Raw genomic sequence first — 17,884 nt, 5'->3', positions numbered from 1 at the left:
ACGTAGCCACAAGAGAAATAATAATAGATAACCTTTATTGTACATCCATGCCCTATCGGGCTAAGTACAGGTGAACAGATGAAAAGGTATATATAATGTCATGTCTGTAGTACAAACAGGACTATTGATACTAATCTAACGACATCAGCTATAAAACTACTCTAATACAGAGATATACAATGACCCTGAACCCGATCCTGGGTCGAACCAGCCAGATTCGGCAGCCACCAACTGGCCTGCTCAGCCCGTGACCAGCGCCCTCGCGCCAGTTTTCCCTTTCGAAGCCAACGAAAACTGCCAGAATCTCCTGACTCAGCCTACACAACACAACATTACCCATTATAGACCACGGCTGTGGCAGTCCAACTAAGTGTACGGAACGGACTGACATATGGTTGCACGATTTTTCTGTACTTTAGAATTACAGCGACCTTTACAGTAATACAGTTACGACGCTGCAGCGACATTTCTGTGTCATGTGTCCAGAGTGCCGGGCTGTCAGCACCGAACAGCCGAAGGTACCTCCCGCTAAAAAGAGTAATGTGAGATGGGCCTCAGGCAGCGCAAAATGCCTTACCAGAAATATGGCCGGTTCCAGCTTCCTGACGTTACCGACAGTTGTCTTACTTTTACTTTCCACAAGCCTATTTGGCAGGTGAGTGACTGAAGCTGCCTTTAGTTAAATAAACCCAGTTTGTGATGCTTCTTCGTGGACATGCTTTGATGTTTCATCGATGATGGGGTGAAAAGTCCGCCATGTTTGTTTTTCTGGTTTAGCTGCAGCGAACTCAGCGGGGCTACTGGGTCTCCCACGATTGCCGCAGCAGATTCCTCACTGGGAGAGATCCTGAAAAACTATGACAGAAACATACGTCCCAACTTTGGAGGTAAAGGAATGTTGCAATCACTGAAACATTGTGGATGCGTTGACTATCATATCTTGATTGCCAAATAATCTAAACCAGCTTATTCAAAGCTGAAGGGGCCACCATGTAATCTGGTGGTAATTCCATGAACAAATGAGTAATTAGTATCCCTATCAGGTAACATAATTGGTAATCCAGTTAGAAATAATATATTTCTAATTAGTTCAAACCATTTTGATATACCCATTGGAATAACGTGTAGAGGGGCTATCAATACATGTGCATGTACATATTGCTATCAATGTTCCGTGCACCCCCTGTGTGTTGCATGCAACTGTGGTGACAAAGAACGGCACATGTTATGGCTACGGCAACGACTAAGACTGCAAACGGTCGACGCAAGCAGGCCGTTCAGACCAGCTGTTGTTCCTTAGATTGTAGGTTTAGGTAGTATATTCAAAACGCTCTCAGCTGTAGCGCAGAGAGATGACAACCACGCTATGATTTGTACCGGCCTGACAGTGTGTTTGTTTGATCGACAGGCCCGCCTGTGCGAGTTGGCATCACCATGAGCATTGCCAGCATCGACAGCATTTCAATGGTCAACCTGGTAAGTGTCCTCCATGATCCAGTACACCAACTTCTAACGTAACGCCAACATGGCGATAATCGTATTGTACTTTGTTTTCATCGGACTTAATGTGATGTCTAAATGGCCCCAATGGAGCTGTATTTACAGGGCAATCGGTGGGTATCATAGAGCTGAACTACACATATCGTGTTTCACATACGAACATTTGATGCAGCCACAATAACCAGATGGCAACATAAGCTGATATATCTCTGTAATTCTTAAATCAATACACAAGTTCTTAAGTCAAGTACACACAAGCGTTTCTGTCTTACTAAGCAGGTCGTGTGACAAAGATGAGAAGGCTGGTTAATTTATGGTCACAAAAAGCTTAAACAGGGCGGCTCAAACGGCAACAGACTGCATGCATGCATGCACGGGTCGCCGAGTGTTGTCTGAAAATCGAAGCGTCACTGAGACTTCACGATTTCCGTAATTGTGAAGTTTGGATACCAAAAAGGTGCCTATGACATTCGTGTCAACTCAAGCCTTAATCCAGCTTATCTCATGGTCACAGTATGAACATACCTCGATATTCAAAATCCACGTCAACGACATGTAGCAGATGTGCTTGTGGCCATGATACAAGGTCTATGACCATGGCCTATCGCATAATTGGTGACCGACAGTACAAGGGCTAAGGCAGGACAACAGACCATGCACGAGGGCCCGTCGCTTACATGAAATGATACTAAGTACATGTGGCAACGTAAAATGGATATAATGAATTGCATGAACATTACCGAAAATACCATTCTGACATTACATTTACTTGCTTACTTCCTGACAGCAATTTTACAACACAGAGAACTTCGCACAGAACATAAAAGATATCTGTAAGGCGTAGACTGTAGTGTACGCAGGAGGGTAGTACAGTCTTTTGAAATTGATGGTCTGTCTGTCGTTTCTTCTTTCTGTTTTTGCTGTACCTCTTTTGCTTTCTCTCTGTCTGTCTCCCACTTTACACTGTCCGAATCCCGCCTTGTGTTCGTGATGTCACTGAATCTTTGCCTTGTCTTGCAACATGTTTCATTGTCAATGTCTATTTCACTGTAATACCCCACTGCACTGTTTCCCATCTGCCTTTCCCGTGTCTTCTCTCGTCTACTAACAACTTTGCATACACCCGCCAACACTACCGATGAAAACACTACTGATGAAACTACCGTGCATGTACGGGCTCGTGACGTGTGGTACAGGACTACACCATCACCGTGCTCCTGAGACAGTTCTGGAAAGACCCGCGCCTAGCTCAACCGTGGCTGAAAAACGTAACCCGGCCCATGAGCCTAGACGGAAGGCTGGCCGAGGACCTGTGGGTTCCCGACACATTTCTGACCAATGCAAAGGAAGCCTTCATGCACACAGTCACAACAGACAACGTGCTAATCAGGCTCTACCCTGACGGGTCTGTTATCTACGGAATGAGGTATCGTGTGTGTACACTGCTGACATGGCCGTATACATCGATACAACATGGTACACATGTATATCTATCAAGACATCATAATATTGTAGCACATACCAGAATTATAGCGACCGGTTAATCTACAGACATTCTGAGCCTTACCTAAACCTCCACCAATTCAAGTGGGATTTCGTAAGTGGTACATGTTAGGTGCTACTCATTCACACAGATGTTAACTTTAATGTTCTATGTCAAGATAACTTCTCAACATAGATGCACCATTGACGCCATTCGCCATTAATTATTCACATTTTCCAGTTTCTCGTTGCGTTGGGGAACACAACAATTACACATGATGCAAGCAAGGTGATGCTGACACAATTGAAGGTGATGCTGACTAAAAATGAGGGGCGAGAATTGCCCTGCTAAATTTCAAATTATAGTTGTAGAATTGACCTGCCAGCAAACAAAGCTGATCATGCCCAAACTAAGAAGAAGATAACACTGAAAGGAAACAACCTAATCAAGTTGTAGGCAGTGGAGGTAGTGGTTGCGGTAGTAATCACCTCAACACTTCAAGTATACAAAGTAAACAGTAGAGCCGTGAAAGCAATACGAGTGATCGCTGGCGACCGCCATGGCGTCGAGTCCAGCGAACGGTAGGCAAAAAGTGGTAGGTGGTTGGCTAATTTGCATATGTCTTCAAAGAACTTGCATGCATATGATGTAAACAAAACAAAGAACAAAATGTCAAGTTTCGTTCTTATGAGTGTCCCTTCTAAAGATAACACAAGGAGCAACAGTCAGTCTTGACCATTCAGGGAAATCTTTCGCACCATAAATGTTTATGTACCCAAATCTGTGACAAAAGAAAACGCGGGAAATCCATGATGCCGCCCCCTCCCACTCTGAAATGCGCGGCGGGAAAAACGAGTCAGAACCAGTTTGTCGCCGGCTAAAAGACCCAACTAGTCTTGCCTAGAGCTACAGTGAACTCTACACGCCATAAACAATCACTAGGTAAACTTACTAGTACCACAAACCTCTTCAAAACGGAGCAGTAAGAAGAGAACGAAGATCGAAGCTTGACTCTGTGAAGTTCGGTGTCTCAGGACCCTACCATCTAGTTCTCGGGGTCCAACATGGCTATGGTGCTAAATAAAATCAACGTGAAATCAATATAGTCATAAACTAATCACATTTTGCGGCTGTATCAGATTGAAAAAACATAAACCGTTTCTGTAGCTCAAACCAAAGCCACAGATAAAACACCAACCCTCATGGTCGTGCTTGGTTGATTCTGCAGGTCATGACCTTTGCTGGTCTTTGGTCAAGTCATGACCTTTTTCAGGTCAAGACCTTATTACCCAATTCAACAAGTGATATCCGCCTGACGATCACGATGACCCTTTCTTCTGTTTAGTCCTAATTAGTCAGCATCGCCTTGCAAGGTGAACTCGAAAGTCGACAGTGAAGGCATCAAGGATATCATTTAAGATATTAGCAACAGGTGTTAGCATGGGGGATAATACAAGTCTTAGCGATAGGTGTAGATTATCTTCGTCAGTTTCACCGTTTTGACGTTTAGTTTCAATATTTTACAAAATAGTACACAGGGGTACCATATTTCACACAGTAAGAACAATTGTACCAGACGTTGTATCTTATGATGACAAGTACTAAATGTAAAGCAAAACACCTGTATGTATACGGACACTTCACACATTTAGTCTTTGCAGCTTCTGGCCGTTATGACCAATGTCAACTGTGGAATTTGTACACCTTAAGTAGCATCTTTATTTCACTTCTTCTGACATATTTGTGTGTTAGATGCTGGCCTTTAGAGCCAGCCATTTGTTTCTATGTTGAAATAAGTAAGATTGTTTCTTTGATTTCTCGTAGGATAACGGCTGTGGCTCACTGCAACATGAACCTTCGGAAATATCCGTTGGACCAACAGAACTGCACACTGGAGTTCGAGAGTTGTAAGTCTTTTACTCGAAGATTCTTCATGGTTTTAACTTAATTCCTATATCGCTCAGGTATGGTCTGCTCTGTTGATTCTTACTCAAATATATATATATATATATATATATATATATATATATATATATGGTCAGACAGGAGTATAAATCCCTCCTACTATAAAATTGCAACATTACGTAACCAAACACCAGTTACCATGGTGAGAGACGTCAACAATTAGGTCATTGGCCAGGTCAGAGGTTCGTGTTTGGAACGGGAGAAGAGGAAACGTAGCAAAAATAATGTGTTTTCCTTCGGTAAACATAGAAAGGGTTGTTTGCTTTCCCGCCACAGACGGTTACACGACCGAGGACCTGCAGCTGTACTGGATGCGTGGCGATGAGTCCATCTCGGGGCTGCATTCTGTCAACGAAGACCTGCAGACCTTCCAGGTCGGGGACTACCTCACCTCCGAGAGAGTCGCGCACTATGAGACAGGTAACAGGCTATATGAGCAAGGTAATATGAGCCAGGTAACGAATTATATCAGCCAGATTATATAGGAATGTCATCGTATAACAGACCATGATTGTACTCTTAGGAGGTGGAATACTTTGAATACGAATTAAAGCAAAAGGTCACAGAATCTTAAAGTTGATCCGTACACTAATGACTCTAAATATGGTATACCAAGCAATTTTGTCATTCTTTTGAAATGTCTTGAAAAATTCTGCGCAACAGAAAAAAGATGGACAGTAAAGATGAAGGTTGGTTCAGGAATATGAATCATATTTCTTATGATATTTAAATCTCAGCATATGTGATCCACAGGAGACTACATAGTGGTTGTCTTCAAGTTTCACCTGACCCGGCGGATCATGTACTTCCTGATGCAGACCTACATCCCTGCTGCCCTCATCGTCATGATCTCCTGGGTCGGCTTCTGGGTCAACCCCTACTCCGAGCCAGCCCGAGTGGCTCTCGGTACGTAAGCGCTCATCCGCCCGCAAACCGCAATAACATCTCGCCGCGCTCTGTCTCCCTCCGCAGGTGACTACCCCCGCCTAATCTTCAGCTTCGTGCTGATCCGCCTGATCTCTTTCTTTCTGCTGCAAACCTACTTCCCCGCCGCTCTTATCGTCATGGTGTCTTGGGTTGGGTTCTGGATCAGTCCGTACTCCGAACCTGCTCGGGTGTCGCTTGGTAAGAATGCATGGCATGTTCTTACGAGTTTGTGGGTGCCATGAAGGATCCTAGATCATTGGGAATGAATCATAATTTCATATCACTCTTTTCTGGGGCTATAGGCATGGCATGATAACAGTCATAATAACACCTTCCCTGTTTTCAGACAAAACTAATACATACATCTACTACATCTACAAAACTAATACACATGCGTACTACTAGACCTTTGTTGATACCGATTCTATATTTTCATGCCAGACGAATTACCAAGACTTTCTAGAACTGACTTTTATTACTTTCTTACGGCATGACAGTGCTGTACACTGAATCAATGAGCATTATTCTTCTTTAAGAAATTTTCTCAGCTTAATTCAATGTGATTGACATCGAGCTGTATGTGATGACCTGATTGGACTTGAACCCTGATCTTCAAATATTAATCACCGAAGCAGAATCTGTTCAATTCTTCTAGGTATCACCACGGTTCTGACCATGACGACCTTCATCACCAGCGAGCGAGCCTCCGTGCCGAAATCTCCTATGTCAAAGCCATCGACGTCTACCTCATCATCTGTTTCCTCTTCTCCTTCGGCGCACTGATTGAATACGCCATCGTCAACTACACCACACTCGTCAGGCAGAAGAAGGAGACCAAGAAGTCACCCTTACCGTCCCCTATTGTCACCAACATCCCACCATCGGTGTGTTGATTTCATTTGATGTAATGATTTATTAAAGTTGCAACAGTGCAATACATGTGGGACACAGGCAGCTGTTGCTGGTGTTGTGTCCCACACATAGGAACAAATACAAGACAGACAATACTTATTTTCACTTGAGGTGAATGGGGAAAGTCACGTTAAGTGCCTTTCCCAAGAGCACAAGATCGGTGACATGTCGGAGCACTCTGCCATTGCACCACACGACCCCACGACAGACCGACCCCACGATAAAGTGGGTTGCTGTGCTCCGTTGTCGTTTGTCCTCCTCGGTGTTCATCATTATTGTTATTGATGACACCAGCACTGTTTCCAAATAGAAGCTCTCAGCGCATGATTTGTCGAAAGCAAAACAACACCACGTTAAAAACGTTGTCTATAGGAATGGAATATGATATTCAATGGTGTGACAACAAAACCGGATTAGGGCGAATTCATCAATGATATCTATTACACTAATGTGCAATGTTCTGTTACACTGTACTTTCTCATGTTGTATTTTTTCCTGCGCAGCCGATGACAACAAGGAATGATATACAGATGCTAGAAGTCGAAAGTGACGGAAGAATCGCGCCTTTGGCAACCGTGGTTGAGGCGGACATGGACTATGAGAATCCGTCCGACGCGGCCAGCACACCATCAGACGACAGCGGCATCAGCAGACCAACGTTCCGGTACAGAGTGAGAGACAAAGTCAAGGCGAGGACCACCCAGGCAGGCCACAGAGTCAGAGCAACAACCAGTCGAGTCAGACAGAGGGTTGGCAAAATTTTAGACGACGAATGCATCATAGACAGAAGGTCGAGATATCTGTTCCCCTTAGCATTCACCGTGGTCAACCTAGTCTACTGGTTCACGTACATATATGTAGACATGGACGATGAGAAAATAGAACGTGATTTTTAGCAGCTAAGGTACATAACCTTTATCTATCTAGAAAAAGTGTGAGCGGCGTTTGAAACGGCATGCAATCTACTATCGTAGAGTGGAACTCGTTGCCACCAAGCACAGTTGGGGCATCATCAGTAGAAAGCTTTAAATAACTCCTGCAATAAAATGTGCAAAGATTGTGTGTAACAAGTCGTTCGGTGTGATATGGCTAGCTGCCGCCGCGCCGCGTGCCTGGTTTGGACCTTGAAAGCTATGGATTGCTGCTGTTATAATAGAGAGTGATAAAAACAAGATTGAACTTGGCATTGGACAATCTTACAAATTTTACAAATTAGTTACACGTCCTGTTGCAATGGAATACAACCATTGTGACACACCATGCAGTGCTATATATATGATGCTCAGTGTGACCTACGATGGCCAATGGCATTTGAAAAAGCTGATCACCATAGTAAGCAGTATTACTAGAAGAGGTAGATAGCATATCAATTTCTAGTGAATAGGGTGTACCACTGTGTCTAAGAACTATTTAACTTTTAGTGGCTAGCACTCACTGAAAGTCAGTAGTAAAACAAAAGATGATATGATGATCATGAAAGTAGTTATGCAAGACTTCTAAATCTGATATCTGTATCAAAGATAGATCTGCGTTTTGCAAAACAAGGAAATGTAGCTATAGTTTTAAGTCAGTTGTCCATATTGATATCAAATATTGCTGTGTTACGGGTCAACATACAAGATATTGTATAAATTATCGCGTCATATTTTCAAATAAAATCGCAATTTAAAAATCGCCTTGTCCTTGAAACTCTATACTTGCCAATATTGCTAAGGCCACACCAATCTAATTTTTTGGTTAACGGATTCGCCCGCTTCATTATTTTCTGATTTGCAAAAAAAAAAAATTCAGAATCAACTGCAAAATGCTCATAGTTTGCCCTGAATAGTTGAAAACAGTCCTTTTCTTCCTAGTTGTTACAGTTATTCCATCTTTCATTAAAAGTTCAAAATTCATTGTTTTAATTTTAAACCAGCCTGGTGTGTTGGCTTCATGGCTCCTATCGTACCATTTTCGGCCATAATAGGATGTTTCGGCCATAATAGACCTGTTTTAAATTTCTTTTTTCGCCCGCCAGCTCCATTATTTTTCTAGAAAAATCCGTTAACCAGGAATTTTAAATTGGTGTGGCCTAAGGGGTATTTACTGCAAATACTAATGTTCACAAGGGGATTTTAATCGAAAGTCTTTGCCAGAATACCTCAAGTGACTCTATTACGCCGTACTCTATTCAATAATCTATATAGCGCCATAATTAAATTTACACATAATGGCAATTGTCACACTTGTTTGAAATAAGAACAAATAACTGGCACAAAGTATTATATTGGTTGTTTATATGAAATACTATACCGACCCGTTGGATAGGCTTGTTGACAATCACGTCAGCTTGGCATTTTACATCCCCTCAGTAATCGAGACGTGGATAATCTTTTTAACAAACACAACAAAACACATCAGACATACACAGATAGTGCTTAGGTTAGAAGGTCACAGGACCCATGGCCATAAGGTATTTTTGCAGGACAGCGCCGCATATCTCTTTGAGTATTTGACCTCTGCCCTCTCTATAAAAACAGCAGCATGTAATATTATCCAATCCGAATAACACTTGATACGTAGAATAACAAGACAGGCCATCTGACGAGGTACATTGTGATGATCCTCCGATCATTTTGTATTGGAGGACGGTTTTCTCCAGCTAAAATGAACTTAGGAACACTCGTCAATTTTGGATTACGTCTGACTATCTAGAAGACAAACTTTTTGACGATTTGATATTCATCTTAAATTCTTCATTCGTATAAGAAAATTAGCGATCTTGTCTCTAACGTAGAATGAATCGTCTATTGGTCAAGTATGGAATGGGTATCTACATCAGATAGATTTTATAATTAGATAGACAGTATTACAGTAACTTCTAGGGATAGATATGAACGGGTTAGGCGTGACATTTCATTCGGTGTGATACAGTCAACCACCGCCTGCGAGGCTGCTGTGTTACGCCAATGGGAGGTTGACCTATCCAAACATATCGCCAAAGTACACCACGCTGCTTCCTTTTTCTCCCATATATGTATGCTACATTCTGCACAATCTGTTCACTTTACTACCAGACAAACTCTAGACATGTAATATTGACATTGGCTACCCAGATATCACGCCCAACGCCTCATGCACACGACATACGTGCCACTGCAGTGACATAACCTTCTCGGCGAAGGTTACGTGTTTGGTGCTGGCCAGATGAAGCCAGATACCACAGCTCATCTCCATACGACATGTATACGTGACACGGGGGACATATGATACATCGTCTGCCCTGTTTGTCAGCGGTTAAACCACACGGGCACATCATGGCTTCAACCGACTCTTCGATCTTACTCCTCCTGTTATGTTTACTGTACCCTTATGAAAGGTAAGACTCAGCACTTGAAACTTTCATTTGGTACTTCTGTGATGTCTAATATCAAAGATGTAAGTCAAACTGGTTGTTTTGACTCCAGTTTTCAGGTTACGCCAGTAAGTACAAACTTAACGACGGTGGACTGGGACCCCCAGCCGATCCAGGACAACTACTTAGCGACCAGCTACACTCCTGCCTGGGTCCCTGATATGAAGAAAAAGCTCGTCAACTACAATCGAAACCTTCGACCTGGATTCGGAGGTTTGTATCAGTTCTTTGACTATGTATTCCTGACTTCGGCTCGACATACATGATCCTGCCAAATACATGACTCGGACACTACTAGGGGGCAATTGTAAGTCTATCCCTAGCCCTGAACAATGATCCCAACTCTAACCCTAACCCTAATACCAACCCCTAACCCTAGACCTAGCCCTAAACAACGTATGTGGCAGCTCAAGGATTTGGCTTAACATCGGTAGTAAAGTGACGGTTGCCTTATGACATGTCGACCCTCCTGCTGATAACCACTGCCTCAGGTAGGGAGGGGTGGGGATAAGTGTCAGCTTATATACATTAAAACAATAACAACAAAGTAAATGAGATACAGAGTCATTGTGAGGAATAACCATGTCACAATGGTATATTTTATTGTTTACCGTATTATTCTGTTTAGGACCACCACTTCTGGTGAGGATGAGTATGGACGTGGTGAGCATTGACCACATCTCAGAAGTTGACCTCGTAAGTTTCAGAATTCTGTTTTTCCATGATAATATACACAATATTTTCTACATTTTATTCGATGCGGTTCATAGAGTCATGGCAAAAGATATTGTGGTTTTCGTCTCTGAAATGCATTTAGAACCTGATCTAATTAATGCTACAATGCCATTAGCAGCCCAAACAACTTAGCTTAATGGAAAAGCCATTTATTGCCTATTATGCTGCTTGGATTTCTCGTTATTTCTCTAATACGTTTCATCGCAGAAACGGTCTGGACCGATTCCAGCATCCTGTTACTGTGCAATATGAACACTTTTAGATTCATTTTACCTCGTGGTAATTGCCTCAATAATAGGCTAAATTGAACTAATTCTCACCTCCATCTCTTTTATATATATGTACGTACATCCCAAAGTACATGTGTCATATATTTGTTATTGTACAATTGGATATTATAAAATACGAGTTATTCACTAGATAGCTCTAGAGAGATTTGATCATCAATATAAGCATATATTTTCACTTATTTGCATATCAATCAATAGTTCGTGCGTATAAACCTGCATTTCTCCCCTGGTCTCTTAGTGTCACTGACGAAAGGTAGTGGATGCTAGCTGAAACGTCTGACCGTTTCAAAAATCATATCCTTTTGATTGAGTAACTGCTTTTTGGTGTATGATATAAGCATCAATATGTTTTTTTCCTTACTACAGGATTTCACCATCTGTATCCTCCTGCGGCAGTACTGGAAGGACGAGCGTCTGGCGTTCACTGGGACCAACGAGAGCATCAGTCTGGACGGCCGTCTGGTGGAGTACCTCTGGGTTCCTGATACATTCTTTCCAAACTCCAAATTCTCATTTCTTCACAACGTCACCATGGCAAACAGGTTACTTCGTCTTTGGCCAGACGGGTCAATTGTGTATGGCCAAAGGTTAGTCAAATTGTTTAAAGTTTTGACCCAACACAAAAAGTTCTCTCACCTAGAGCTTTCGACCAGTCAGTCTAGTCTTCCTCAGTAGACTGACTCAGTGGCATCTACATGTAACTACCAGCACAGATGAACTTTCATAATAAGTCAAAATTGTCCTGCTGACCAACATTTCTATGTTGAATGTACAATTTTGCTATGTACAATGTGATAACACATCCTACTTCATACTGCAGGGTGACAGTTATTGCCGAATGTAACATGGACCTGAGGAAGTATCCTCTGGACAAACAGAATTGTAGCCTACACATTGAGAGCTGTAAGTACCCTGCTATTCGAAATGATTCACTCATGTTTCTTACAGCTAGGATTTCTGACAGCTACTTCATCTATAATGGTTCATCCTCAATCTGTGTTTGATTTGGGAATTTTCTTTCCACAATCGTTAGATGGCTACACTACTGACGACATGATCTTCAAGTGGCTGAAAGGAGACGACTCTGTTCGGGGCTTGCAGAACCTCCAGGTTGCACAGTTCACCGTGAAGAACCACCGGACAAAAGAAATGATTGCAACCTACGAAACAGGTACAGTGAAAGTGTCTTCGACTACACAATATCTAAAAAAAAACATTTTACCAATTTTTCTAAGGAATAACATCAAATCAGTCAGTATCCAATGAAGGAAACCAGCCTGTTTTTTGTATATGTAATATGGTGTGGTGGGCAATACCCACTTCAATGTACATAGGAAACAGTTAAGTGGGCAGTCAGTGGCTCACAGCTGCCAAGTGTTCTCATGTCGGTGGACTCTGACTTGGAAGGACTGCAGGCCGCTGTTGTTGATTGTACCCACAACAGTGTATGGTAGTTTGTTCCAAATCTGAACTTCTGTGTGGATGAAGGTCCGTTCGTTGGAATAGTTCGCTGATTCTAGATACCGGTTGTCGAGTGCACGAGTTGGCATAGCTAGGCTAGCTCTGATTATACGTCTGAGTACGCCGGCTGTACGGCCACTGCTGCTGGCATCAGTCTAAATGGCAATCGTGAATCTGTGTGTCTGCCCAGGAGGTTACCCACACGTGGCCTTCAGTTTCCGGCTGACCAGGGAAGTGGCCTACATCTTCCTCCAAATGTACGTCCCCTCCACCCTACTGGTCATGATCTCATGGGTCAGCTTCTGGATCAACAAAGACTCGCCACCAGCCCGGGTCTCACTCGGTCAGTATGTTTGATTTATTCAGAAAAACAGAAAAAAAAGAAGCGAGAAGAACTTGAACCTGTAACGTAAATAGTGTTCACATTAGTATTTGTAGTGTAAGTATTATTCTTTTTCCCTGTTTATTCATGACCTGTACTTACATTTAGCTTGTAAGAGCATAAACGTACAATAAAGGTCTTTCATTCTTTAAAATAAATACAAATGAAAGGACACAAACAAAGTGACTGCGAACTCAAGCTAGGCACAACGTATATTCTCCCAGCCACTTTTACGATGAAAAATAAAGGTATTTCACAAAACGTTTTCTATGATAGTTGTTTTGTTTGTTTTTTTGTTTTATATCCCCATTAAAGTAATTGGAGTAGCCTAACAAGTGGCAATGCCAGTTTGATGTTTACTTTGCTGACAACGTTGAAACTATTTCAGGTATCACCACGGTTCTTGCACAGACCACCTTTGTGACGTCCGCACGTGCCTCCCTGCCGAAGATTTCGTACATCAAGGCCGTCGACGTCTATCTTCTGATGTGCTTCTTCTTTGTCTTCGGTGCCCTTTTAGAATACGCCGTCGTCAGCTTCGAGTCTACACGTAGGAAACGCAAAGCTGCTAAAAGAGAGAAGGAAATTCAGGTATCATTTATTTTCTTCTTTCTTTTTTTCCCCTTTTGTTCTTATTTGTTGCTGCTGTTTCCCTCAGATGCCTTTCTGGCTCCTGCGACTCTATTGCCACACTTTTGCTGCATGCACTTTTTATTGACAACGTTTTGCAACTACGTGTAGAATCAATCCATAGTTTGTTCCCTTTAATATACTGTTTATTACCGTACAAACCATCACTGTATCTGGCAGGGGCTATATTGTATTGCAGTGTGTTATTTTGTGATGTCAGTACGTATCTTACTGACTACATTGTACCGCTTCTTGCAGTTTTCTTCGCAATTACTATAGGCTATACTAACAAGTGACTGAGTGTGTTCTTCATTAATGGTGTTTGGTGTCACCGGGTCAGCTGGGTATGCTCGATCCTGGGCATCCCGGCTCCATATTTGGAACGTAATGTGATGTCAAGTTCAACTTTCCTCTTCACAGACTCAGCGGGAGAGGGAGATAGCTCAGCGAGCCGCGTTCGTTGATCAAATTTTCCAAGTTCCTCCCGACGGAAAGTTGCCTGTCAGTGCTGTTGAACTTCTGGCGAGATCGACTTGGCTTACCAAACAGGCTTCCGCTTACGCAAACCAAGTTCGCTTTGTGTATTTAATTATACATCTGACGTGCTGGCAACATGCTAACCATATGATACTAAAACAACGATAACACCGAAGCTGAAGTGTCAGCGACATGTCTTACCAGTACATATTTTGTATCCTGTTTTTCATTTTTGTTTTAATCTTGAATGGGTCAATTGGGCTTTTAAAGATCACATTTGCATTGGCCTTATCGCCATAGATTGCACATCTGATATATCATTAGTGGTATGGACCATACAAGAAGAACTTCACCAATAAATAAGCCCATATAGCCTCTAGCAATCATTTTACTGTATTCTTACGCTAATACATTGGCATGGCTGTTAAACGTTCCCCGTGCTGCCTAACCCCCCAAGATCGCTAAAAGTTAACACACTAATTACGTTTCCTCCACTTTCAGTCCACTTTCTGTAGAGAACCGTTCATATAAAAGTATTTTACTGCCTTGTACACTTTGACCGATGTCCAGCATATATCTATATAGGTCTTCAGTCGTACCTGATGACACCTTCCCATTTTACTACTATTGTATTACATTTAGCTTTCTATGCTTATCAAAAGACAGTTATGTGTATGACAGTTTATCACGTGCTAGCATTTATTCTCTTTGCCATCAGGAGCTGCAGATGGTCAACACCGTGCCTGAAGAGGAGTCTTGGGACACGAAGGAGGGGAGTTCCAGTGGGATATCTGAGGAGACCAAGGCTCGCAGGATGGCCAAGCTCAGGGAGAAGGTGGCCAGAATCCAGAAAGTGTCCTTACACGACATAGAGGACGTGGATAATATAGACAGATATTCAAGAGTCCTATTCCCAAGTACTTTTGTCTTTTGTGTCGTCCTGTACTGGACAGTATATTTGCTGAAGATGTAAGCTGTCCTAAAATTTGAAATGGCCGAACGTTTTGTCATAGATACCTGCAAGATATTGAGAGGTGTACAACTTAGTCTACTAAAGATCTGATCACAGATGAATCTATTTATATGAATAAGTAGCAGATCCATGGATTGTTATACTGTACAGTACAAAATGATATTTTCAAGAGTACATGTCGATGTTGATTTAGAGGGGCATTAAAGGGAATGAAGCTCATGGTTATGAGAACATCGCCAAAGCGACTTAAACGTAAATTCCATTCGGCATTACTATGGCACCTGGTATAAAGGCAAGTAATCTATTATGGAGTGCATTTGTCTGGAGATTTATTTCACAACAGTTTCATTCCTGTGAAATTCGTATTGCTTACGTTATTTTATGTCATATGACTGAGATGTTATGAGGGATAAATTATAATTGTTACAGCCCAGAAAGCTGTCTGAAGGACGATGCCAGAAGGAGTCCTTGAATTTGAAAGTCAAATTACTATATATCTGCGATAGTGGTATTGCTTGTGGATTAGATGTTGTATTAAAACTATATTAAGATTTATTTTTGTAGCCTCGTGGTTGACAGTTTGCCTAATGGGGACGTTACACATACTGCAGGGGTTGTACCGCAAGGGGCGCCTGAAAGATATGTCAATCACGCAAGTAATGAACATACAATTCCTGAGGCAACCACCCCAACTTTCCAATATCGGCAACGCAATATTTGTTCACTTGCTTCTGTCACACATCTCATGTATAGCCGAAGGTAAAACTGGGCAGCATCTACAAGATTAATCTGGTCCGACACTAGCAAGCCAACCACAAAATGGCGGCCGATATATTTAGCTGCTGCAGCTGAGGATGAAATCTACACCAGGGCCAAGCGGTTTGGATGACATTTATGTACGTGTAGTTACGTCTCAGTTTAGGGGGGGGGGTATATTGTTTCATCATTGCACACACAACAATAATGGTGGTTATAGAACTAACTTAGTTATTATTATTATTCACCACCTAAGGATTACCAAACGACAAATAAGAGATTTATTTCGTGCTTTTCAAAACTGCTTTGAATATCGCGCGGCCTTGGCAACAGAGTACGGTAGCAGAATTAGAATCGTATGTGGCCATGGGATGATCTTTTTATCATATATTTCAGGTTCAGATTATCCCAGCTGAAGGACACAGATCCAAATTGTTATCTTATCTAATTCTTTGTATCGTTAACCGATGGTCTGTACACTTTAGTCCGTGTGAGCACGTCCAATATTGTTAACGTTATACACTAATAGAGTTATCTGCGATTGACACATACCGGCTTCTAAATGACTCATCATAGAAAATATTTGGTGGTCTGACTTGCTCCCACGCAACATTGCATTGTCCACATTACAAAGTTCAGTCAGCTAAAGCCGGCCGACCCCCACTGGGACCAACTGGTGCAATGCAGACCCAAAACTGCAGGTCAACAATAGTTTTATAGCAGGCAATAGATATTAAAGATAGTAAGATGTGTGTAGTATCAAATGATGATAGGGCAATGGTTTGGGCACGTTTTGTGGGTTAAAGGGTGACCGAACTGTCGACGTTGGTGGTAACTGGATCTACCATGTATACACGTGTAAGATATCCCCCATGGTCGTGCTCTATCTGTACTAGGTCTGTTATTGTAATCTACCCGAAGCGATTTGTTAGCTAGAGGTGGGGGTGCATGTCCAGTCGTCTGGTGAGGTCGTCTACGGAGAGGCCGTTGCCTTTTAGAAGATTAAAGATATTTTGCGCTTAGTAACAAATATTTAACAGAGATTTTACAGATTATGACAGATTATTAGGCCTAAGTTGGTATAAGGTGCCTTTGACTCACTGACATATGTGTTATACTTTGATTTTTTTCATTTACAAAATTTGTTCTTGGCCTTATCTCCAAGCAGATTCCTTTCGGTGGCAAGACAGTATCTATTAGCCAGAGGAGCCCTTCGGTGGCTAATGGATACTCCACTGGCCAATGGATACTGCCTTGCCACAGTATACGTATGGTCTGCTTGGATATTATACTTGACCTATTGGGAAAAGAATGCGCAGTGAAGTACAGTCGTATCGAGCAGATGGAGTTTTAACACGGTGACAGGTGTAATGCCTAATGGTCCCGGGGTGCGTTGGTGGTCCATCCGCTTGTCTTACTTCTACTTCGCCCATTCTGGATCAAACACCAGAGGATAGAACTGTCCTTCCACTTTGCAGTCCTTTGAAAAAAAAAGGATATCTGTTTGACTACAGTACTGCCAATTAAATCTTTAAGTTTAAGAATAGAGGGAACTTAAAACTTTCCATGCCGGGCAAATACTAACGAACTTGGCAAGCTAGTCGGTGTATTGGTTGCTTCCCTAGGAGTTGGGTATGACAACTGCTTTAAATCACCACAAGGATGCCAGACTGAATACGTCCATTCTGACCATTGGTCGCCTCCCAAGACTGTCATCACGACATTGGGACAAGCACCATATGGAGTCCAAGCTAATAAACTATGGCTAATTTATCCTTTGGGGACCATGTTTAATATACTCCGTTGATTTACTCCTCTAGCCGTTTCCAAATTCGATCTTTGGGGAATGAAAAAAATTGGCCAGCAAGAGTAAATGATTTGGCAAGGCAGCTCGCAAACCAGCGGTGGTCCAAAACACCGGATTTGTCTCTTCTTTCAAATGATCTACTTCAGATCTGTGGTTGATTCTGTTAGTTTCTACAGACTTTAACAGTAAAAA

The 17,884-nt window shown here is 42.2% G+C and overlaps 1 protein-coding gene across 1 annotated transcript; it reads left to right on the top strand.

Annotated features, from left to right (window-relative positions):
- The first annotated feature begins 297 nt into the window (after positions 1 to 297).
- Positions 298 to 15,424, top strand: LOC109476929. Its single transcript, XM_019777945.1, is given in 19 exon segments — positions 298 to 655; positions 778 to 887; positions 1,409 to 1,476; positions 2,697 to 2,926; positions 4,808 to 4,890; positions 5,225 to 5,368; positions 5,702 to 5,854; positions 6,531 to 6,590; positions 6,593 to 6,759; positions 7,291 to 7,682; positions 10,234 to 10,394; positions 10,810 to 10,877; positions 11,573 to 11,793; positions 12,027 to 12,109; positions 12,240 to 12,377; positions 12,858 to 13,010; positions 13,438 to 13,640; positions 14,100 to 14,249; positions 14,875 to 15,424. Coding segments are annotated over 19 exon segments (3,018 nt in total). The 5' UTR covers positions 298 to 476; the 3' UTR covers positions 15,130 to 15,424.
- Positions 15,425 to 17,884: the final 2,460 nt, after the last annotated feature.

This window comes from Branchiostoma belcheri, unplaced genomic scaffold (assembly GCF_001625305.1).
Source record: "Branchiostoma belcheri isolate BF01 breed outbred unplaced genomic scaffold, Haploidv18h27 scaffold4, whole genome shotgun sequence".
Lineage (NCBI taxonomy): Eukaryota > Metazoa > Chordata > Leptocardii > Amphioxiformes > Branchiostomatidae > Branchiostoma > Branchiostoma belcheri.
This window is presented reverse-complemented; position numbering and strand designations above follow the sequence as displayed.